Here is a 22,218-nt window from a genome sequence, read left to right as displayed (position 1 = left end):
GCCTTCTGAGCAGAGGCTGGTTTTGCTTCAGCATCTCTGGCTTGGGTTCTTCTGTGAGAGGAAGTCCTAGCGAGGACCTGCGTATGTTTATGGACCCACCAGAAGGCAGGGGCTGGGATCACACGGCATGAATGGCATCTCCCCACATTAGTCAGGGCTTCCCAGGTGGTACTCATGGTAAAGAATCTGCTTGCCAGTGTAGGAGACAGGACAGACCTGGGTTCGATCCCTGGGTGGGAAGATGCCCTGGAGGAGGGCATGGCAACCCACTCCAGTATTTTTGCCTGGGAAATCCCATGGATGAAGGAGCCTGGCGGGCTACAGCATAAGATCGCAAAGGGTTGGACATGACTGAAGTGACTTAAAATGCACAGCACTCACATTAGTCAGAATGTGCTTGAACACTCCCCATCAAGGGAATCTGATAACTGGGCCCTTTAAGGGCCCCACAGTCACTGTCCTCACGACCATCCATCTCTTCTCCCACAAACAAAGAAAAGGGACCAGCGATTCCTAGACCGTCCGCTGTATGAGGCCAGGATGTGCAGAACGGCAGAATCGGTCAGTGCTTCTGCTTCTCTGGCAGTCTCTCCTGGTCACGCATCATGCTCAGCTTCGCTGTGCCCACTTCCACCCCCGCCCTGCCTAGCGAGCATCACTGCAGGACTCTGTGCAAAGATCCTTCCTTAAAAAAATCCTATAAACACTTACAGAAATACGGATTGTTAGAAAATACTCATTCTCCAAAGCTCAGAAAGACTGGGTGGAAAATTGCCCCCTTTTTTGAAACGATCGTTTCTTGGGCTGACCTCATGTTGCAGCAAGACTCAGACATGAGGTAATTCCTCTGGTGTTAACATACACTGCATCACCCACACAATCCCACTGCCTACCAGACGCCTCGGAGGGGTGACCGGGGAGCCCGGAGGCACCAGTGGAAACTTCCGAAGGCATTTTAAAAGTTCTTCGTTTTTACAGCCAGTGTGTGTTGCCCCCCACCCCACCCCGCAGGGTGCACTGGTGCAAAAGGAGATAGAAGGTTCCAGGAATGGCGAGCTGAAGATACACTGAACACGGAAAACAAACAAAGAACTAACACCCAGAGCCCAGGAGACCAGGAAAAGAGGCCTTTAAACGCTGTCCAGGGATTTCAGTTTTAAAGGGGCTTTCAAATCACCAACCTCTTTCACTGTGAGGCTGAACCCCTGCGGCCCTGACCGCAGACAGCAAGCCCGGCATCCTGAGGCTGCCGGTGGATCTTCGGGCAGGGCTGACTTCTAGAAAACCCCTTGGAGGATGAACCACCTCTGTTCTCCTGTAGCTTCCACTTCCCCATCTTAGTACCATCTTTTCTGGTCACAGAACAGTCCTTTTGTACTTGGGGTTATCGATGTTCCACCTGCTTGGGGCTTTCCTGGTGGCTTAGACGGTAAAGAATCTGCCTGCAATGCAGAAGACCTGAGTTCAATCCCTGGGTGGGGAAGATCCCCTGGAGAAAGGAATGGCTACCCACTCCAGTATTCTTGCCTGGAGAATTCCATGGACAGAGGAGCCTGGCGGGCTATACAGTCTAATGGGGTCACAAAGAGTTGGACATGACTGAACGACTTACACTTGTCTGGTAAAGAGTTAAGGCTGAGGTTATTAGTGGGTTTATCAAAATTCTGTTCCTATCTCTGTGTATATTTCATATCAAATGAAATTCATATCAAATTGACGGGGCTTAGTTTCAGAAAATCCTCATACTGGATAAATCCTTTGGACAACTGCGCCTTTTCTTTTACAGATTCTCCCTTTCCAAAGCTCTTTTCCTTCTCACTCTGCCAGGAGAGTCTCCAACAGATCCTAACCCATCCATAGCATTTGCTACTCTTCCTGTTTAGCTGAGAAGGGTGTGTAGGTAACAGCGGGTAGTGCCAGAGAAAACCCAAGAATAAGTAGAACTTCATGTGTAAATATTCAAAAACGTAAATCCATGAATCTAGAATTTTGTAGGAACCTGAAATCATTGCTCAAGATAGAACCAGCCAGGGCATCCATCTATCTATAATGTGGGGCAAAGTAGCTTCCAGAAAGGGATTCTCTTGGGAAGGGTGCAACCAGCCTCCAGCAGACCTGCCACTCAACACACACAGACATGGCGGCAGTTCCGTAGTTTTTCCTCACGTTTTGTTTTCCTTCCTTTGACATGGCAGGACTGGGTCAGCCCCCTCGCAGAGTCCCTCAGACCCAGTGTGACCTTGGCAACATGACACCCAGAGGTGCCGCTCCTATAGCACCCGCCCAGCATAAACCGAGGCAGGGACCCTATCTCCTTGCCCTGGGCTGTCACTGTGGGAACCAGTCTGCATCCTGAGAGGCCAGGCAGAGTTTTCTCCAGCCCTGGGGACTTGGCACTACAGCCTCTGGGGGTGTTTCGCTGCCCAGAAACGGAAGGGACCAGGCACTTACTTTCCCTGAGGTAGCTGAGATGTGACAATAGCACTTCCGTGTTGTAGAGGGAGGTGGCTCGGAGGAAGTCCTCCTTGTTCAGTTTACACAGTTCCTTGCCGTCCATATTCTGAAAGAAAGATGTGTCGATCTCCATCAAGCCATACTCCTTTATCGCCCACTCCAGCCACTGCCGCACGTGCTCCTGTGTCCACAGCGTGGGGTCTGCAGGAGAGACAGGCTGTTAGCAAGGCTGCCGGAGGCAGAGCTCCTCCCCTTCTCAGTCTGGCTATCCCTTCTCTCTCTCCCCACCTCCACCTTTCTCCTCCCTCCTCAGAGCCCCTCCCGCAGAGGGAAAGTGGTCCCCTCCGACCTCTGCCCCAGATGGTCCTCCCAGAACACCCACTGGCTCCATCGCATCTGGTGCTGCCTGAACCACTTAGCACTCTGAAAAGTTCTTAGTCGCAAAACTATGCACCCAGACAGGATGTTCTCTTTGAAGTCATTGGAGGGCAACTGAAACCTCTGCCTGAGAAATCATGGCATCAGAATGAAAATAAGCCCAGTTGCCTAGAGCAGGGACCAATGGCTCTGGAAAGGGCCACCATCCATATCTTAAGAACATCAGTGATTCCATGGAGCAACAGCAATCTCTCCTATGGCTGCAGAAAAGACGTGCATGGACACTTAGACCGCAATTCCATCTCTGCAGGTGGAAAACCAGTGGTGTTAAGCCCTCAGCTTAACTCCAATTGGGTTTTCTCCTTTTGGGGACAGTTGTATTGAAAGTTCTTTAAAATCATCCCCCCAGAATTTTTAGGATCCCCAAAGATGGGAAATGGTGTTGGAGGGAGAAAATGTTTTCACTCTTGAGGATAAATAATGTAAGGGCTGAGGTCCTAGGAACTCAAGGAATTAGATCTCCACTTGGGACACTCAGACTCTTTCTTAAACAGGTGTGTGTGTGGCGGGGGGGAACGTGTGTACTCTGAGTGCTGTGATGAGTTCTAGCAGGTTCCACAGTAGGTGGAGCCCTTATATCGTTACATATCACAATTTGATAACCAGCTCTTTCCTTAGCATCTAATTATTACAGAGTCCGACAAACAGTTAAACATGCTCATCAGAAAAGAAAGCTACATGGGTCTTGCCCTCTTGGAAGACCCATGCCCATGAAAACTCAGGCAGGAAAGCACAGAATTAGGCAACAGATTTTTGTGGTGGCAGTTTGAGGACTGGTCAGCAAAAAGGGTGACTATGAATTTGCAATCATGGAAGGTTTCCTGGAGGAGGGGAGGAGACTTACTAGTCCCTAGCTTCTACTGAACCTGTTTTATTAGCCTGCTCATTTTGTAGGAATATCTATGCTACCTCTCCACCACCTCACTTTCTCATTCTAAGGGTCTGTTAAGCCTCTTGGTAAAAATGGGAGTAGGTTTGAATGATTAGGAAGGGCCGTGGGGCGAGAAGCAGGGTTCATACTAACCACCCAGTGCCCAGAAACTTGTAACAGTCTGGATTTTGAACACTTTCTAGGTGTCCACTGCTTCAGGTGTGCTATTTTTCAATGGCTGTTATCTTCATTTCACAGGTGGGAAGTGGAGTCCTGAAACATTAAGTCCTCAACTTGACCTTTAATCCCAATATGAGCTGGGGTTTGACTGAAAGCCTCCCAGGACTGCACTTAGCTGAGGGTTCCTGCACCCCAAGTCTCCTCCCCTCTCCCCTCTCCCCATCCTGTCTTAGTTCATTCAGGAGGTGCTTTGCCATCACTTCCAAAAGCAGAGCCACTCAGGGCTTCATGGTACAAGTCTGGAGCTCTTTCCTTCTCTGTTTCACACATAAATTTCTTGCTTTGTTTCACTCTTTTACTCTCCAAGAACAATTAGGCATGGACCATTGGTAAATGGAAATGATTTTGCACCGTTTCAGAATTCTAAAGAAAAATGTCTTGGGGGACCTTGGATTATGTCACATATTATTTCATCAGCTCTCCTCTGCTTCTCCTAATTCCTCACTTTGAATATCCAAGGCCTCCAATTCAATTTTACACTGTTGGTTTTATTTATTTTTATTATTTCCGCCCTTGCTTTGGGCTCTATCACAATATTATTTCTCTCCCTTTACAGCACAATGAATTATAAATCTTCCACTCTGGAGCGTGCTAAGCTCTTCCAAATGTATTTCCTGGATGATTTAGTCCTGGTTTCTTCCCATCTGAACTTGGAACTGGTGATGAACTAGGGCCCTCGTTTATGCTTGTCTTCAAATCCCACCATAAATCCAATGGGTTGTTCCACCGATGTTTTATGGCCTTGATTTGTGAGACTTTCTCTTATGTCTAGGAGGCTGACCAGGAGTAAGCCAAAACGTGTGAGGATAATGCTGCAAGATCCCGCCAGGAGTAAAGTAATGAAGTGAAGCCTTGGCTAGCGGATCCATGACACAAAGTGCTTGGAACATTCTTTGATGGGAATTTATGCTATTTTCACTATTACTGCTCTGGTGACCTCGGCCCCCTAAGACTGCCACCTTGATTATCTTTTCAAAAGTACTTCAACACCACTTCAGAGTTGAAGGGTCAACAAGTCTGGTCATTCTCCCTCCTTCTTTCCCCTATCTTCTCCCCAAAGTGACTTCAGAAATGAGATGCTGTCAACATTTGGTTCAGAGACAACCTCTGGCCCCCTAGCTCTTCTGTCCTCAAGATTTCCTCCCCATGTTGGCCACTGTTGAGAGAAGCGGGGGTGAGGGGGGGTAGAGTTTGGTTCCAAGTGAGCAAATGCTTGGAGAGGCTAGGTTCCAATGTGGGGAGTCCAGAAGTTTCTCTCCAGGCCAGTTTTAGCTCAGTTTCATTTCTGCCTTCTTTCTAAGAGAAGGGAGAAGGCACAGTTTTCTTGGCTCTCACAGATGCACCTGAGCTAAACATGCCGAGCTGGTGTCCCGAGGGATGGGAGATCAGATACAGATGCTTCTTTCTCGACGTTAGAGACAGAAGTAACATCACAAGGATGAAGCTGTTTGCAGAGTGCCCAGCACCAGGAGGCACTCAGTATATGGAGCTATTCTTCCTCTTCCTCTGGGAGGCCAAATGTTTATGGAAGAAGGAAACGAACATGCTTTATGAACAGTTTTCAAGTCCTGCAGGGCACAGAGAAGTTCCTGAGAGCCCACCCCTCCCCTGCCTCACCTGTCCTCACCCTTCCTGCCCCTGCCACCTGGAGTCTGGCCTGGAGCACAACATGTGTCTATAGTCCTAGATGGTGACACACAGCTTCCCATGGAAAGGAAATACAGAGGGCTGAGGACGGAGTGGCCTGTTACAGAACCACACCTTCTAGACCGACCCGCAAATTCCTCTGGATTACCTCAAAGGGACATCTAATCCTTGGCTCTCATCCACAACTGCATTCACACTTTCCCAAATGGAAGCGGTTTGCCTTTCGGGTAAACTTCTTTTGGTAAGTCACTGACTGCCTCAAATTTGAACACTCTGGCTCCTTCTACCTGGAACGGACTCTACACGGGGCAGTTTCTCCTTCCTTTTCAAGCAGGCAACTGAGCTCGCCAGCCGAGGCCGGTGTCCAGCCAGCACACAGAAGGCCTGAACAATGATTTTATTTTCTGTGACCAACAGCACTGATACCTATGGAAAATAGCCTATTTTTACAGAATGACAAAGTGTGCTGCACACATGTTCAGGCACTCCTTGTGTTAAATATAGTTGTTTCTATTTTGGACCTGGAAGAGATGGCTGTAATTCTGGAAAGGTGGGACCCTGCGGGTGCCAGGAAGTGCATGCCTGATGGACAGGACAGACCTCCGAGACACTCTTGTCCTTAAAGGCAAGGGTGGGCATGTCTGGGTGTTCCCAGGATTCCTTTTGGGTTCAGAAGATCTTGCCTCTCCTCTCTCGGCAGGCCTCATCCGTGGAACCAGGCACGGAGGGAAGAAAGGAGAGGTGACCTGTTGAGGGCGGGGCTTCCCGAATCTGTGCATCAGGGTTCCAGTGACATTTGGGAAACTGTCTTGGAGGACGGCCAGGGAAGAAGGTGCAGCTTTCCCAGGTAAGCATTTCCATAGAGAACAGGGTACCAGGTGAAGATGTAGATGCCCCCACCCCAAGGACAACTAGCTCAGAAGACGGGATGAGGGTGGCACCCAGTGAAAGGGTTCCCAAAGTACCTGCAGGGACGATGACCCTCCTCTCGTTGGTGGTCATGTTGGGGGGAGGGGGGCCGTTCTTCTCGTCCATGTAGCTGTTGTAGCTCATGGTGTTGGACTCGCCTCCGCCCACGAGCTTGCCGCATTTGCTGACGCTGCAGTCCACCGGAGACTCCCTGGAGCGAGAAGAGACAACACCCAGAGGAAGTCATCAGTGTCACTGTCGCCTCTGCCACCGGCGCATCCGTGCAGCCTCTGCCCAGCCCTACCGGGTGGAACGAGGGCAACAGGGGTGCTGCTGACGCTGCCTTATTTCTATCCACACGGCCACTAGTTTTCTCCAAATCCCAGCCCCATCCTATAATTACGGTACTTAAACACTTTCTGGCAGCCTCACTGCACTCAGACTGGAGTCTGGACCTCTGAGCTCGGCTCTGCCTGCAGCTGACACTTTTAGCCTTGTTGCCAGGTGACCTACCCTCCCTAGGCGCAGGCACTGGACCTGGCTCCCAGACAGGCTCTCCCCACTCCCAATGCACCCTGTTTCGGCCGTGGCTCACAGACTTGTCACACTGTGGGATGGTTAGCCTGGCAGGTGCCCTTCCCCTGGCTGAATTGGTGCCATGGCTTTCTTATTTTTTTTTTACTTCAAGCATCCTGTCATAGTGGGCTTCCCTGGTGGCTCAGCAGTAAAGAATCTGCCTGCCAGTGCAGGAGACTCAGGTTCGATCTCTAGGTTGGGAATCTGGAGAAGGAAATGGCAACCCTCTCCAGTATTCTTGCCTGGAGAATTCCATGGACAGAGGAGCCTGGCAGGCTACAGTCTATGGGGTTGCACAGTCAGACACATTTTAGCGACTAAACAACAACAGCAATCCTCTACAGTGCCTTCCAGAGGGGTTGAACAATCACCGAGTCCTGAATCACTCATTACTATTGCATGTATATCATTTCAATGTGCTTCTCATACAGTGTTCTACTTGAATCTCCCCATCACCCTCCAGGTCAGACATGACAAAGGTTAGCAGCTCTTTCCTATGGTTAAGAAAACCAGAGAAGTACATGGTTAGCCCCTGTTATTTTGCAACATGGGAGCACAGGGCTTCAATTCAGCAAGGAGCACCTATGTGTCTGGAGATGGAGCTGACATCTCCCTTGTGGCCACCTGGGGCCTCAGCAGGCTGGCAAAACACACCACCTACCGAGAGCCCGGGTCACAGACTCTGCTGGTGTGCCTAGGGCTGTGCTATCCTGCCCTGCCACTTCTGCTCAGCCACTCCCCTTGTGCCAGGGCCGAGGGAGATGACTAGAGACCAAGGAGAGGCTGCCGCTTTCCCACCCCACCCTCCTGGTTATCCAGAGCAGGAAGCATCAGTTCTGGCAACCTGGGAGACAGCCAGTCTTCACAAGAGCTCCAAACCAGGCCCTCAGACCCAGGAGTTCAGATAAGGTTCAGATTACAGCCGGCCAACTCTGGGCTGCAGAACCTCGAACGGCTTTCCAGAGGTCTGGCCGCTGCCCTCCCTCTCTCTGCTGTGGGCAGGAACAGACCATGCCAAAGTCTAAAGAAGCAGGCGAGGAGCAGGGTTGTGCCAGATGGGCCCGCCCATCCTGAAAAGGCAGCAACGCGGACGGCAGGCAAGCAATGGTCGCTGAGCCTGAGAGGAGAGGGGAGGGAGCCCATGGGGACACGGCAGGGGAGGGGGAAGGCCAGAGCACATTCAATAAAGAAAATTAAATGAATTTGTTTCTTAATCTGAAAGGAAAAAAATATTGAAGATCACTTATCATAGCTGGGAGATAAATGCTCCACTGAGATATTAGAAGTCAGACGGTAATTTTTTCCTGATGTCTTACAGAGGGGAACATGGACTGAAAATGAAAATAAGATGTATAACTTACACATGTTAGAATTTAAGGTTTTACTATTCGCCTACTGTTTTTCCAGGCAGAGAACCAAGAACCAGCCGTCGGAGCCCCAGATTGTTGAAGGTTTAATGTCCCCATGGCAGTCTGAGGGGCGGCAGTAGCACTTCGGGGCTTTGCACCAGGGTTTGGCCCTTTGGCTTCTGCTGAAGCAGGACTTGGCCTGAGATGAAGCAGTCCCGGAAAGACCCCGGTCCCGCGTCTGAGCTGAGCTCCGGTGGAGCTGGCCGGGTCCCCCCCTACCCCAGTCCAAGCAAACCGCAAGTGGGCGCATGCGCACACAGGCGCCGACGCCACCGGTGCAGTCACACGCACACGGGCACATACGCTACCCATGCAGGCGCGCACACACGCATGCACGCATGCACACGCCCGCACCCGCACACACACACACACACACTCACCACCACGGCCTGGCAGCCTTCCCCAGCATACTTGTCCATTGTGAAACAACCCAAGTGCAGCCGAAGTTTGGAGGATTAAGTTGGCCTTTAACCAAGAGAGCAACGTTTTCACCGGCTGGGAGAGGCCATGCCGAGGGTGGGGCGGCCAGAGCACACGCTTCCCGGCGGAGCAGACAAGAACACTTTTCTGCAAGGGGGCGGGGTCTGGGGGCGGTGGGCGGTGGGCAGGCGTGGCGGAAGGGGACTTGCCTTCCGTGGGCTGCATCTCTCTTTGGGAACATCGGAGAAATAGATGAGCTGTGAACATTCTTTTCCACCATCAGCTGGGCCTCTGGGGATTTCTGAGCCCAGAACACAACTCTGGCCACTCAGAGGTGAGAAGTTGGACCTCAGAAAGCATTGCAATGAAATGGCCCCTTATGCCATCGGTGCCCCGGGGCAGGGCCAGTCACTGGTACCAGGAGGAGAGAAAAATAAAAATTTGAATAAAGGAATCGTTTAGTAAAAGCTGCCTGGTACCTCTCACTGTAAGGAGTCTGAGCACCTTGGTGAGAAAGGCACCTGCTGGGTGGGGGTTTGGGGGGCCTGGGGAAGACGTCTGAACAGGGTCAAGCCTGGGGCCTTCCAGCTGGGGTGACCACGGGGGTCGTCCAGTGGTGGGGACCTCTTCGTTTCCGGTCCCACAGACGCTCCCACGCTTCTGTGTCCTCCTCTCTCTCCACCCACTCCCGTGTTCTCAGCTGCACGTGCTCCCCAGCAGGGCAAGGTGATCTGCTTGCTTGCCACCCACCTGCCTGGGTGCTTGTCCTCTGGAACAAGACTCTGTCTTTGATCCCAGACTCTGCAAAGGGGTACCCTAAGAGAGACGTCCTGGCCCTCACCCTGGACCTCCGCCTTGTGCAGGCCGGCCCTCCTCTGACTCCTGGGAGAGAAGGAAGGAGAGCCCAGCCTTCCCCATCCACCTGCCGCCCTCCATTCCACTCTGGGGTGGCGGGACTCTGCGCCTTGGCAGACAGCACAGGCCTCCCAAGGGCCCAGCCAGCTACTGGAAGGAGCCGGGAGTACAGGTGAAGCACAGCATAAAGGCTGCTCTAAAACGAGGCAGCTGGCGCCTGTGGAGAGGACCAAAGAAAACAAGGGGGGCACGAATGGGGGGGAGGCTTTGCCATTCAGCCTGGCCACTTTGCCGCTGACTTGTATTGAGACCTGCGCTTACAGCTAGCATGGGGCTGGGGTCTGCAGGCAGCTCACAGCACTGGGACAGGTGACAGGAGAGCCAGGGGCTGCCTCAATGGAGCAGGGAGGAGGTGGTGGCTCTGAAAGTGTACCTCAGAGCATGTCCTGCTCAGCCGTGGCTCAGAAAGCCACACGCTGGAGGCCACGGCAAAGGCCATGTGGGCCCTGCAGCCTTGTCCTTTATTTTCACCAAAGGACATAAGGTCTTTACTCCTCTGGTTTTATTTCTGTGTTCAGGAACCATTGCTTTCAAAAGTCGGCTGCTGGTTTCCAAAAGTGCCTCGCAGACTCTCAAATGATTTAAAACACAATGAGAAATCTTTGAGCATTTGGATAACAGGAGATTTCAAAGGCCTTGTCTGAAGATTGTTGTTGTCGTTCAGTCACTAAGTTGTATCCAATTCTTTGTGACCCCATAGACCATAGTCTGCCAAGTTCTTCTGTCCATGGGATTCTCCAGGCAAGAATACAAGAGTGGGCTCCCGTTTCCTCTCCCAGGGGATCTTCCTCACCCAGGGATTGAGCCTGCGTCTCCTGTGGCTCCTGCATTGGTGGGCGGACTCTTTATCACTAAGCCACCAGGGAAGCCCAATTACCTGAAGATAATCCCATTCAAATATGCGAACATCTTCCCTACCTTTTGGTTCAACTGAGAGCAACTTTATTCAGAGTATGGGATCCAGACCCACAGGTCTGCAGCCCAGGCTTACAGTGATGGATACCCAATGTCCACACAGCTAACAGGAAGTCCCCAGGGCTATTGGAGCATTAGCAATATCTGGCGTGCCTTCTACATCATGTGTATAGTGCGGAAATCGCACCAATCTGTGTTGTCTTCAGGATTTCTGTAGGAGCCATGGAGAGATGTGTATATGTGACCTTTTTGCTTTTGAAAAGGAGATGCAAAAGCAAACTTCAAGAAAAGAAATCACCCATAGTAAAGCTCTCACTCTATACTTAGTAGATGCTCACAGCTTCTCCAGAATCCTGAGTACCCCCTCCTCTCAGCTTTCTGCCTGACATGCTTCTCATTGCGAGATTCAGAGTGTTAGAAGGCACTTTAGCACAGGACTGTGCCGTCAGAAGCAGAAGTGACCGGGTGTGTGAGGCTGGCCCTCCTGTGTGTGGAAGTTAAGTCTGTAGGTGTCTAATAAGGGCATTGGATCCTGCTGGCCAGCCTAGACAGCGTCAGGGCAGACTAACAGTGAACTCTGGTCCAGCAACTCTGGCAAGCAAGTCTTTGCCATTCCCCTCCGTAAGTTGATATATTTTTTTTTCCTTCATGGGATGTTTTCCCCCAAACCCGTGGTTGAGACAGGATGCAGCTGAGAGTTAGTTGCAGACCACAGCTTGGATCATCTTGCTAAAGTCTACATCCAGCACAGAGCCTATGGGTCGCGCCGTTTGAAGAACAATTCATGGTAGCAGATTCAACCACAAGCGGAAGGCAGGGAGGAAGGGAGTGAACCTGCCCCAACGTGGGCAAGCTCGAATTTCTGTGAGCTCCTCATATCTCGGTCTCCCCACTGGCCCTTGTGCCTTGGCCTGGATGACTTACTGGCAGCATCAGAAGCAAGAAGGACCTTGTAGCTTTAGGCACACAGAATACCTCCTCTAGAGACATGAATACCTGTAGGGTCTCTGATAAGCATCAAGTAACTCAGAATTTCAAGTTATCGGAGAACGTGGGGAGAATTCACTGTGAATCATGAAAAGAAGAGAGAAATACATCTTTGGGTACTTTGTTGATCGGCTAGGGCAGCCATAACAAAGTACCACAAATGTGTTAGTGGCTCAGTCACGTCCAACTCTTTGCGACCCCATGGACTGTAGCCCACCAGGCTCCTCAGTCCATAGAATTCTCCAGGCAAGAATACTGGAGTGGGTTGCCATGCCTCTTTCCAGGGGATCTTCCTGATCCAAGGATCGAACCAGGGTCTCCTGCGTTTCAGGCAGCTTCTTTCCAGTTTGAGCCACCAGGGGAGCCCTGAGTCGGTCCAAAACACTCTAGCCCAGCCCTGTCCAGTGGAAGGGGCCACATATACAATGTAACATTTTCTAGTAGCCACATTTTAAAAATAAAAAAGGTACAATTAATTTTAATGATATATTAAAATATATTAATTCAATACAGCCTGAAGATCATTTCAACATCATCAATATAAAAAAAATAATGACATATTTCACTTTTTTCCTACACTAAGTCTCCTAAAGCCAGTGCATTAACCTACACATCAAGCACATGCCCATTTTGGATAGGTCATACTTCAAGTGCTCCAAAGCAACCAATGTGAGCAGTGGCTACTGCCTTGGAGAGCATAGATTCAGTGTGTGAGCCAAGAAATCCCAAGTTTTACACTCTGGTTTTCTTCACCTGAAGTTAGGAACTATCTTCTGCATTAAAAGCACATCATCAGTGGTACTGAGAGGACAGAGGCACAGCGTGGCAGGTGAGAGATTTAAAGAGGGCGGCATCTGCTTCATCATGCCGCTTCTTTGTTGCGTGATCCAAGAATGGGATCTGACCAGGTTCCATCCTAAGCAAAGACATTTTTCCTGAAAACCCTGGCTCCCTGCTGCCCACCACTTCAGCATCCATGTGAGCACTGAGGAGATGTTTATGAGGTGCTGGTGATGTCTAGACCTAGCCTGCCTGATTCTCAAGAGTCCACTGCATCATCTTGGTTTCCCAGGAGGGGCGAAGAGACATCAGTTTCTGAACCTACGCTGTCACCAGCTCCTGGCCCTGGTCAAGACCGGCAGATCAAAAGCAGGGGCTGCTTTGTGAAACCAGAGCCAGGGAGATACCACGTCTGGTCTCCGGGGTCTTCATGCAGCTCCCCTCCAGCTGGTGTCTGGTGTGATGGGAGGAGCCTCGGTGGAACTGGTGAGGGGGTTCTGAAAACTGATTTCTCTGGGGGGACCTCCTCTGCCCCGGATTCATGTATTGCAGTGCTTGAGGCTTCCCTGCAGCAAAAGCCATTAAAGGATTTTGAGCAAGAAAGGTAAATGTTTTGAAAAGAAGACTCAGGCTGCTGTCTGATGAGGAGATGTCAGAAAGACAAGAGGAGGAAGGGGAAGAAGGACGAGGCTCCCAGGTGGCCTAGAAGGAGAGGTGCTGCTGGCTTTGATGGGTGGGCGGTGGAGGTGAGCGAGGGTTGGATTCAGGCTCCAGCTTGTTCAAGGGTGAGTCTGGATTGTCAGCAAGCACTGGGCGCTGTGGTCAGGCCCATGTGGGAGGCCTTGCTGAATGCTGTCCACGTGTGGGGTGGGTGCAGGTGGGTGGGGAGGGGATGGAAAGAGTGGCCACGGGGCCAGGATCAGAGAGCTGGGGTGCAGGGCCAGCTCTGCACCTTTGAAAAGGATTCACTGCACCTTTGAATCCTTAGGCAAGTCATTTACCCCCTCAAAGCCCAATGTGTCTCTCTAGTTGTTCAGTCACTAAGTTGTGTCTGACCCTGCGACCACACGGACTACAGCATGCCAGGCCTCTCTAGGTCAAGATGTAAATACAACATGGACCTCATGGGAGGCAGATGGAGAGCAAATGGCGTTGTGGAAAGATTGACAAACTCTTGACTTCCCTCCACAGAGAGTGAGTCAGTACCCTCATCATCTCTGTGGAGGGACTCACCAGAAGGGCTCCTGGCTCAGGACCCCTAAGCCTCCCTGAAATCCTCTAGGCCAGCAAGGTGGCTGGGATCCCAGGGGCTGGTGCTGGTTAGTGGGGTTGGAGTGTGATGGGGCCAGGTGTATTCACAGGCAGGTCTGAGACGAGGACCTTCTAGGGGGTTGCCCACCACACGAGCACCCCCTTCTGCTTTCTCTAGTCTTTTCTGCTCCATGACCTCATCTGCCAGCACAGGTAGAACTCTTTAGTGATGATGCCCAAGTCTAAATTCCAACTGCATCCCCAGTAGTATCTGATCTTCTGTTTCTAGTGCCTCATAGACAGTTTTATCTGATGTCCTACTTACTGATGGCTCCTGATGCATCTCACAGGGGTGCTGACATCCTTTCTCAAAGCTTTTCCTCCTCCCGCCCCTGGGGATGCCACCGGCACCATCTTTGGAAAACACCCAACCTTTGCTAATCTTCGATTCTTTCCTCACACAAACCCCTTCCCCCCGCCCCCAGTGCAATATTTATCAACCTGAGTCCTGTTAATTATCCCCCTGATATGTCCCTCATGTGTCTTCCCCTTTTCATTTCCACAATCAGTGCCATGACTCTAGTTCAGAATTTTGTAATTTTCTACCTGGAATATTTCACTAACTTCTTATCTTTCTGACTCTCCCCACGCCCCTCCCCCACTCTCTGTATACAATGATGCCCAGCTTTCAAGTGTTCAGTCACAGGTCTGATGATGTTCAAATGTCATGTCAAATCAGCATCTGCACGTGGAATAAATGCCCTGTTTTCTTAGCCAGCCAATCAGGGCTCTCTTGGTCTCTGTTTTCATCTCCCTGCGCTTGCCTGGCATTCTGTGAAGTCATTTTCTTGACTTTCAAACTTCAGTCGTGACAGTCACCCTCAAGATAGCCCAGCACTTTCTGAGTCCTGGGATGGGTCACTTCCTGGGCCCTGCCCTGGAACACTTCTCCTATAGTATCAGGGTCGACCCTTGCAACAAGCCTATGGGGAAGTGATGCTCGAGCCGTGCAGAAAGGAGGCAGCTGGTCCTCAGAGGGAGCAGTGACTGGTCCACAGGCAGAGCCAGGACTCCAGCCTGGGCCGCCCAGCCCCCGGGGGTGCTGTCCCTCTCTGCGGTCCTCTCCTGTCCATCTCTACGAGCAGAGTCTTACCGGCCCTGGGTAGCACTGACTCCCAACCCACTTTCCAAGCGTGCCCTCCCTCACACAGGGAGCCCTCGGATTTGTTCATCTTTGTCATCATCCTAGACTTTAAATCAAAGGATGGTTTGCTGATCTTTGACCTGATGAGACCCACCCAGAGAGGTGAAATATCTTCAACAAGAAACAGAAGAGTATCTTATTACTGAATTATCCCCAAGAGGGGCTGTGCCTGGGTCTGACATAAAGCAGGTGTTACAAAAGTGCCTGTTAGTGTCGTGGGCCTGAGAGCTGCTTTGAGGCCCAGAGAACCAGAGGGCTTCCTGGCTCTGTGCTGCCCCACCCCAAGTAGCCCTTTCACCCCAGCTCACTAAAGCCTGGCTCAGTCGCCCGGCCCAGCACCAGAGCTCCATCTGCCGCAGACAAACTTCCCGCCAGATCTCTGACTCAGCTCCAGGCCTCCAGCCTCCCCCGGCCCCATCCCGGCAGCGCGGGCCCAGCGGGCTTACCTGGACCCGTTCATGTGGTCGTACTCGCGCTTGACGTTGACCCTCACGGGCTGGTTCATCCACTCCTGCTGCGGGGGGAGGGGGTTGATCTTGTGGGGTTGGCCGTAGTCGGGGCTCCCGGAGGCGGTCATGTCGGCCTTGGGGAGGTGGGCCGCCGCTCCGTATGCAGAGTCGAAGAGGGACTGGTCGTCGCTCACCACCGACAGAGCCTCCTGGAGGGCAGAGAAGGACACAGAGCCCAAGGTCACTCTTTAGTTGGCATCACTCTTCACTACCCTCCTTGGGGACCGGCGGGCTGGCCCAGGGCTACCAGAGGGGCTGTCTGGCTCACAGTTATGCAAGCTTGATGTGTTCTTTGCAGGTGACCCTGGGTGAGGAGGGAGTCTGGGCCATGGAATGGAGATGGGGAGTGTGTGCCTCTGTTGGTTCTGTAGGCTGGGACCCCCAGAAAGGAGGGTGGAGTGGCTGAGGCCAAGAAGAATGGTTACACAGTACACACATGTGATGTTGGGGTGGTGCTGGAAACAGATAGACGGAAATGTCCCTTACTGGCCAGGAAGCTGCCAAGCTACAGGGCATATGAGAGGGAGCATTGCTCTTATAGGTGAGGCCAGTGAGACCCACCCAGGGAGGTTAAGTATGTGGCTCAAGGTCACACGGGGGGAAGGGTGGGGCCCCTCTCATTTCGGTTTCCTTCTCTGTAAACAGGCATAAGAATAGCTTTTTCAGAGGTGATGGGTGATTAAATGAGAAGACCTTGGTACAGGTGTCTAGCTTGTTTGCTCAGAGGCGCTCCAGGATGTGCTGAGCTTCTTACATATCAGAGATCCCGGTAGGGGACTGCATGCCTCCCTGGCAGAGTGCGCCATCATCCTTTCCTGCCTGATTCCTTGAGATAACAGTTTCCAGTCTTAAGTGGGATGATTCTGCCCGCCCAAGAAAGAGGGTGGAGTCTCTGCTCTGTGGATGTGAGGGAGTGGGGGTCAAGGCTGAACTTCTCACGTGTGCTGTCCCATCACCTGCTGGGACAGGGGGAGATGACAAATGGAGAAAGGCAGCGTCGCACTTTCCAGACATCTACCAAGCAGAGCAGGGTAATGAGGCTCTCCCATTCATCCTGGTCACAGCAGATCACAGGGACTAGGTCATGTCCTGGGGTGTGGTGGTCACTAGGTCACACAGTTCCACCAAATTAAGCTGACTGCATTTCAGAAAAGGAGGTCACAATCTATAATCTAGGATTAATTATAATTGACACCAGATGGTGACTGCAGCCATGAGATTCAAAGACACTTACTCCTTGGAAGGAAAGCTATGACCAACCTAGATAGCATATTGATAAGCAGAGACATTACTTTGCCAACAAAGGCCCATCTAGCCAAGGCTATGGTTTTTCCAGTGGTCATGTATGGATGTGAGAGTTGGACTGTGAAGAAAGCTGAGTGCCGAAAAAATTGATGCTTTTGAACTGTGGTGTTGGAGAAGACTCGAGAGTCCCTTGGACTGCAAGGAGACCCAACCAGTCCATCTAAAGAAGATCAGTCCTGGGTGTTCATTGGAAGGACTGATGCTGAAGCTGAAACTCCAGTACTTTGGCCACCTCATGTGAAGAGTTGACTCATTGGAAAAGACCCTTTTCCAATGGATTGGGGGCAGGAGGAGAAGGGGACAACAGAGGATGAGATGGCTGGATGGCATCACCGACTCGATGGGCATGAGTTTGAGTAAACTCTGGGAGTTGGTGATGGATAGGGAGGCCTGGTGTGCTGCGATTCATGGGGTTGCAAAGAGTTGGACACGACTGAGCGACTGAACTGAACTGAACTGAACTGATAATTACACAATCTGTAAAAGTGGAGATGAGATGTAATATTACAGGAGAAATGCCCAGAACAGTCGCTGACACATAATAACACCCAATAAAGTTACCTTTGATGGTTATCAGCTTCAAGTAAAGATTCCGTTAGGCCACCTGGCAAGGTCTGAATTGTTACCTTAAAATTCATATGTTGAAACCCTAACCCCATTTCCTAAGAACCTGTGTTTGGAGATAAGATGTTTAAAGAGATGACTGAGTTGAAACAAGGCCCTTTGGGTGGTTCCTAATTCAATATGGCTGGGAATGTAAACTGGTACAGTCATTATGGAAAACAGTATGGAGATTCCTTAAAAAACTGAAAATAGAGCTACCATGAGAGTAAATCTGATGCAATCATACTCCTGGGCATGTATCTGGAGAAAAACATGATCCAAAAGGATACACGCACCCAGGTGTTCACTGCAGCACTGTTTACAATAGCAAGACATGGAAACAACCTACTGTCCATTGACAGAGGAATAGATAAGAAGATGTGCTCCATATATACAATGGAATATTACTCAGCCACGAAAAAGAAAAAAATGATGCCATTTGCAGCAACATGGAAGGACCTAGAGAGTGTCATATTGGGTGAAATATCAGACAGAGGAGAAATATCATATGACATCCCTTATATGTGGAATCTAAAAAGAAATCATACAAATGAACTTTGTATCAGAAAGAGACTTGCAGAAAGAGACTCACAGACTTAAAAAACCAGTTTATCATTGCCAGGTGGAAGGGATAGTTAGGGAGTTTGGGAACGTCACAGAAACACTGCTGAATTCAAAATGGATAGTGAACAATGACCTACTGTATAGCACATGGAACTCTGCTCAATGTTATACAGCAACCTAGATGGGAAGGGAATTTGGAGGAGAATGGATACATGTATATGTATGGCTGAGTCCCTTCACTGTTCACCTAAAACTATAATAACATTGTTAATCCGCCATACCCCAAAACAAAAAGTTTAAAGTTTGAAAAAAGAATTTTTTTAAATAAAAATTTTTCCTATGAAAATAAAAAAAAAAGAAGAAGAAGAGAGTATCTGGACACACAGAGGGACACCAGGGGTGGTAGGCACAGCAGGACCACCAAGTGGAGAAACAGCAAGAAGGCAGCCATCTGCAAGCCAAGGAGAGAGACCTCATAACCTGCCAGCACCCCAACTTGGGACTTTCAGCTTCCAGACTGCGAGAAAAAAAATACATTTCTGCTGCATGAACCCTGTCGGTGGCATTTTGCTGTGGTAGCCCTATGACACCTTTGCCCCCAGACCTATAAAATTACAATCCGCTCTACCAGCTAACTTTCTCTGAGGACCATTTTCAAGCCCAGCAGGAGGACAGCATACTTCAAAAGGAAAAGCTCTTCTGTGGCTGTTTCCGGCTGGGATCAGGGAAGAATTACTGGAACTCAGTCCAGGAAGTCTGTTCCTGCACAGGAGGCTTTGCAGAGTATAGACATGGCCAGAGATGGCAGTTTCAAAGCTGAGCTGCTGGCAGAGGGTGGAAAGGACAAGGGGGTCCCTTGACTCAGACCCGAAACCGGCTGGGTTCCTTCAATTTCCACCAGCTGTCCTATGCCATGCTGTCTTCTGTTGCCACCTCTTTGCTGTGAGCCCTGGTTTTGCCATCTGCTTGGTCTGCTGACTTGACAACCTGTTTCTCTGCTTCCTGACCTGCCCTCTGCAGGGATAGATGGTTGTTGTCTTCTGCCCCTCACCAGAGCATCACTATCCCTGGTCCTGCCTCCCAGGCCTCCTGGCCTCTGTTATTTCTTCATCTTCTCCCCTAATCCAGAGGAAAGGAGATGGAAGGAATGCTTTAACTGGAAACTCCTAGATGTGTGCATGATTAAGAATGCATGTAAGCCACTCTCCACGGCAAAGATACCTGGTTCCATGTTCAGAGGAGAGCTGTGCTTCCTGGAGCCATTTGTCTGTTGGTTATTATACCCATTGTTCTTTTCAATGAGGGAATCCGCCCTGACTGCACAGCCCAAACCAGGGGTACAGGTAGCCAAGCACATAGTTGTTCCAAGTTGAAAAGTGTGGCACTGTCATCTTGCAGAGGGCTGAGTGTGAGCCCATGAACTTCCTGGGGTTCTTTCTACACCAGGACCCAAGACCCATTACCAGCTAGAAACTATAAATGCCCTTTTGGTGACAGAGGTGGTAAATATTCACTAGTTCTACTACAGAAAGAGACTATACCTAAGGAATCAGGCATTGTCTTTGACCACGGAGAGTGGCTCACATGCATGCTTGATTGTGCACAAATCTAGGAGTTTCCAGTTAAAGCATTTCTTCCATCTCCTTTCCTTTGGGTTAGGGGAGAAAATGAAGGAATAACGGAGGCTTGGGAGGCAGGACCAGCGATAGTGATGCTCTGGGAAGGGGCAAAAGACCCCTAGCATCAGTATCCCTGCAGAGGACAGGTTAGGAAGCAGAGAAGCAGGGTTGTCAAGTCAGCAGACCAAGCAGATGGCAAAACCAGGGTTCACAGCAAAGAGGCTCCAATGGAGGACAGATTACACCAAGCCAGCGTTTCCAGAGGCTGACCATGGAGAGACATCTCAAGTAGATGAGAAAGAATACTCTATAGAACAAAGTGCAGTGTGGTAAATGGTACAAAACTGGTTTGAACTCATTTCGGAATAGAAGTTTCCTGCAGTACACAGTGAAAGAAAACTCCAGTCAAGGGGCCACGTCATGGGAGGAGAGGACCCTGGTTTATTCCAGGACACATCTCCTGTCCTCTGTCCAGTCCTGCCGGCAATTCCCTCTGCTTTTCTCTTTTCGCCTCTTTCCTCTGTCAGCATACGCCCCCTCACCCAATTCACCCTGCTCCTTCCCCTGCCAGATCCAGCTCCCTTGCCAGCTGTAAACAACCACAGCTCAGAACCCTCCCAGGGCATCCCTGACATCAGTCATCACAAGTCTGTTCTTGTCTGCCTGTCGTCCCAGCACTAGGTGTCGTCCCAGTTGCCCACCATCCATGGTCCCCGTCCATGACTTCTCCACTGCAGCTCCTGCCCCGGGCTCACTGTTCCCACGGCTCCACTAAACGGGCCCTTGGTGCCCCCTCTGTGTGTTTGATTTTGGGAGTTCTTGCGCTGGGAGCATCCTTTCTTTGCCCTCTTGTCTGGGCGCACATCCAATTCCACCCATTTTGTCGGTGAATGAAATCTCCCTTACTCCATGAGCTCTTCCTTGATAATAACGCCCTCTGACTCACACGAACTTTTAAAGGCTTAGTGAGAATACTGCTTGGGTAGACGTACAAGTGCGCATGTGCACACACACACACGTACACACGCACACAGCCCTGTTTGCAACCATTCATGGCAAGATGGCTTTTTTAAACAAATTTCATTTGCATAGAAAAGAATTGGTGACTGGGAGAAGCTGGGAAGAGAGAGAAAATGCAGGAGAACGGTTCCTTGCCTGGCCTGGACTGAATCAGAAAACCCAACACGAGCAGGCGAGGGACCTGAGGACCATTAACGTGAATCATACATTTGGGGAGACCAGGGCCCAGACAGGCTGATTTGGGATCCAGGTAGAGCATGAGCACCAGGGAGAATATTTGCGTCTGAAAGGAAATAGCAGCGCTTTGCCACACAAGACTGAGGGCAGGGGCTTCCTGGTGGTCCAGCAGTTAAGACTTTGCCTTCCAGTGCAGAGGGCGTGGGTTCAATCTGTGGTCAAGGAGCTAAGATCGCTCATGCCTAGGGCCAAAAAACCAAAACATAAACAACAGAAGCAATATTGTAATATATTCAATAAAGACTTTTAAATGGTCCACCTGGAAAAAAAAAATCTTAAAAGAAAATAAGGCTGAGCGCTTTGAGGGTGTCCAGAGACCACACCCACAGTATAGTCTCTGTGGCCAATGGCAGGTCTCTAAACTGCTTTGATGGTGGTGGGTGCATTTCAGGGAGACAGACATAGAACAGGAAGACACCGCAGGGCCACGATATAGACTGAGGGCTGCCATCGTGTTGTGCGACAGCTTCGTGCGTCCTCACTGGGGGTCCCAGAAGTCCCTGGGGGTGATCTGATGGGGTGCAAGCACCAAGGGGCTGCTTTTCTCAGCTGAGAAGCTGTTGAGCTGGCAGATGGATCAATGCTTCTAACTTATTACCTATGTGTGGCTGTTGCTATTTTCTCCATGTCTTAGAAGCTGTTTTGCTTTATTGTTGCTTGTTGTATAGTCTCTCAGTCATGTCTGACTCTTTGTGACCCCACGGGCTATAGCCCACCAGGCTCCTCTGTCCACGGAATTCTCCAGGCAAGAATACTGAAGTGGGTAGCCATTCCCTTCTCCAGGGGATCTTCCTAACCTAGGGACTGAACCCACATCTCTTATGTCTCCTACATTGGCACGTGAGTTCTTTACCACTGAGCCTCCAAGGAAGCTCAGAAGCCTTTTGCTTAAATACTTAAAACTTATAAAAGTTTCAATGTGAAACTCTTTACTAGTACTTAAAATTCTTTACAGGAATGAGTCTACAGTTGGTGTTTAAGTCTTTAATACTGAGGGATGGTTTCTAAATGTTTAACTCTGGGAGGATGGGCTGAATATAGAAAGAGCATCAGCATGACAGTTCACACACTGCTCTCTGAGTGGCTGGGTTCCTTCACTTCTCCATTTGACCTTGGAAATGACACTGATCCCTTCATTCAGAGGGTGACAAGTGACTCTTCAAAGACTTGTTGAGTCCAGGTTGCCGTAGAGCACCCTGCAGGGAAACTGCCTTTAGTGGGAAGAACAGAAGGCAGGGCCCTAATCCCATGTGTGGTCTCAGTCGGAGGTCTCTCGTGGTCCCCATCACTGTCCCTGCGAAGTCAGCCCTGAACTGCTTAGTAACTGAATTCTACGAAGCACATG

The 22,218-nt window shown here is 50.4% G+C and overlaps 1 protein-coding gene across 8 annotated transcripts in view; it reads right to left on the bottom strand.

Moving 5' to 3' along the window:
• FLI1 (Fli-1 proto-oncogene, ETS transcription factor) overlaps positions 1–22,218 on the bottom strand; it is a 136,282-nt gene that overhangs the window by 42,156 nt on the left and 71,908 nt on the right. For all 8 annotated transcript variants that reach the window (XM_070457380.1, XM_070457383.1, XM_070457378.1 and 5 more), the window contains 3 exons: positions 15,463–15,674; positions 6,616–6,770; positions 2,452–2,655 (listed from right to left, as the gene is read on the bottom strand). In XM_070457380.1, the coding sequence (XP_070313481.1) occupies positions 2,452–2,655; positions 6,616–6,770; positions 15,463–15,674 (571 nt within the window). Of the gene's footprint in view, positions 1–2,451; positions 2,656–6,615; positions 6,771–15,462; positions 15,675–22,218 lie in introns of those variants that run through there.

This window comes from Odocoileus virginianus, chromosome 28 (assembly GCF_023699985.2).
Source record: "Odocoileus virginianus isolate 20LAN1187 ecotype Illinois chromosome 28, Ovbor_1.2, whole genome shotgun sequence".
Classification (NCBI taxonomy): domain Eukaryota; kingdom Metazoa; phylum Chordata; class Mammalia; order Artiodactyla; family Cervidae; genus Odocoileus; species Odocoileus virginianus.
Note: the sequence above shows the minus strand (reverse complement) of the source record. Positions and strands in the feature narration are given on the sequence as shown.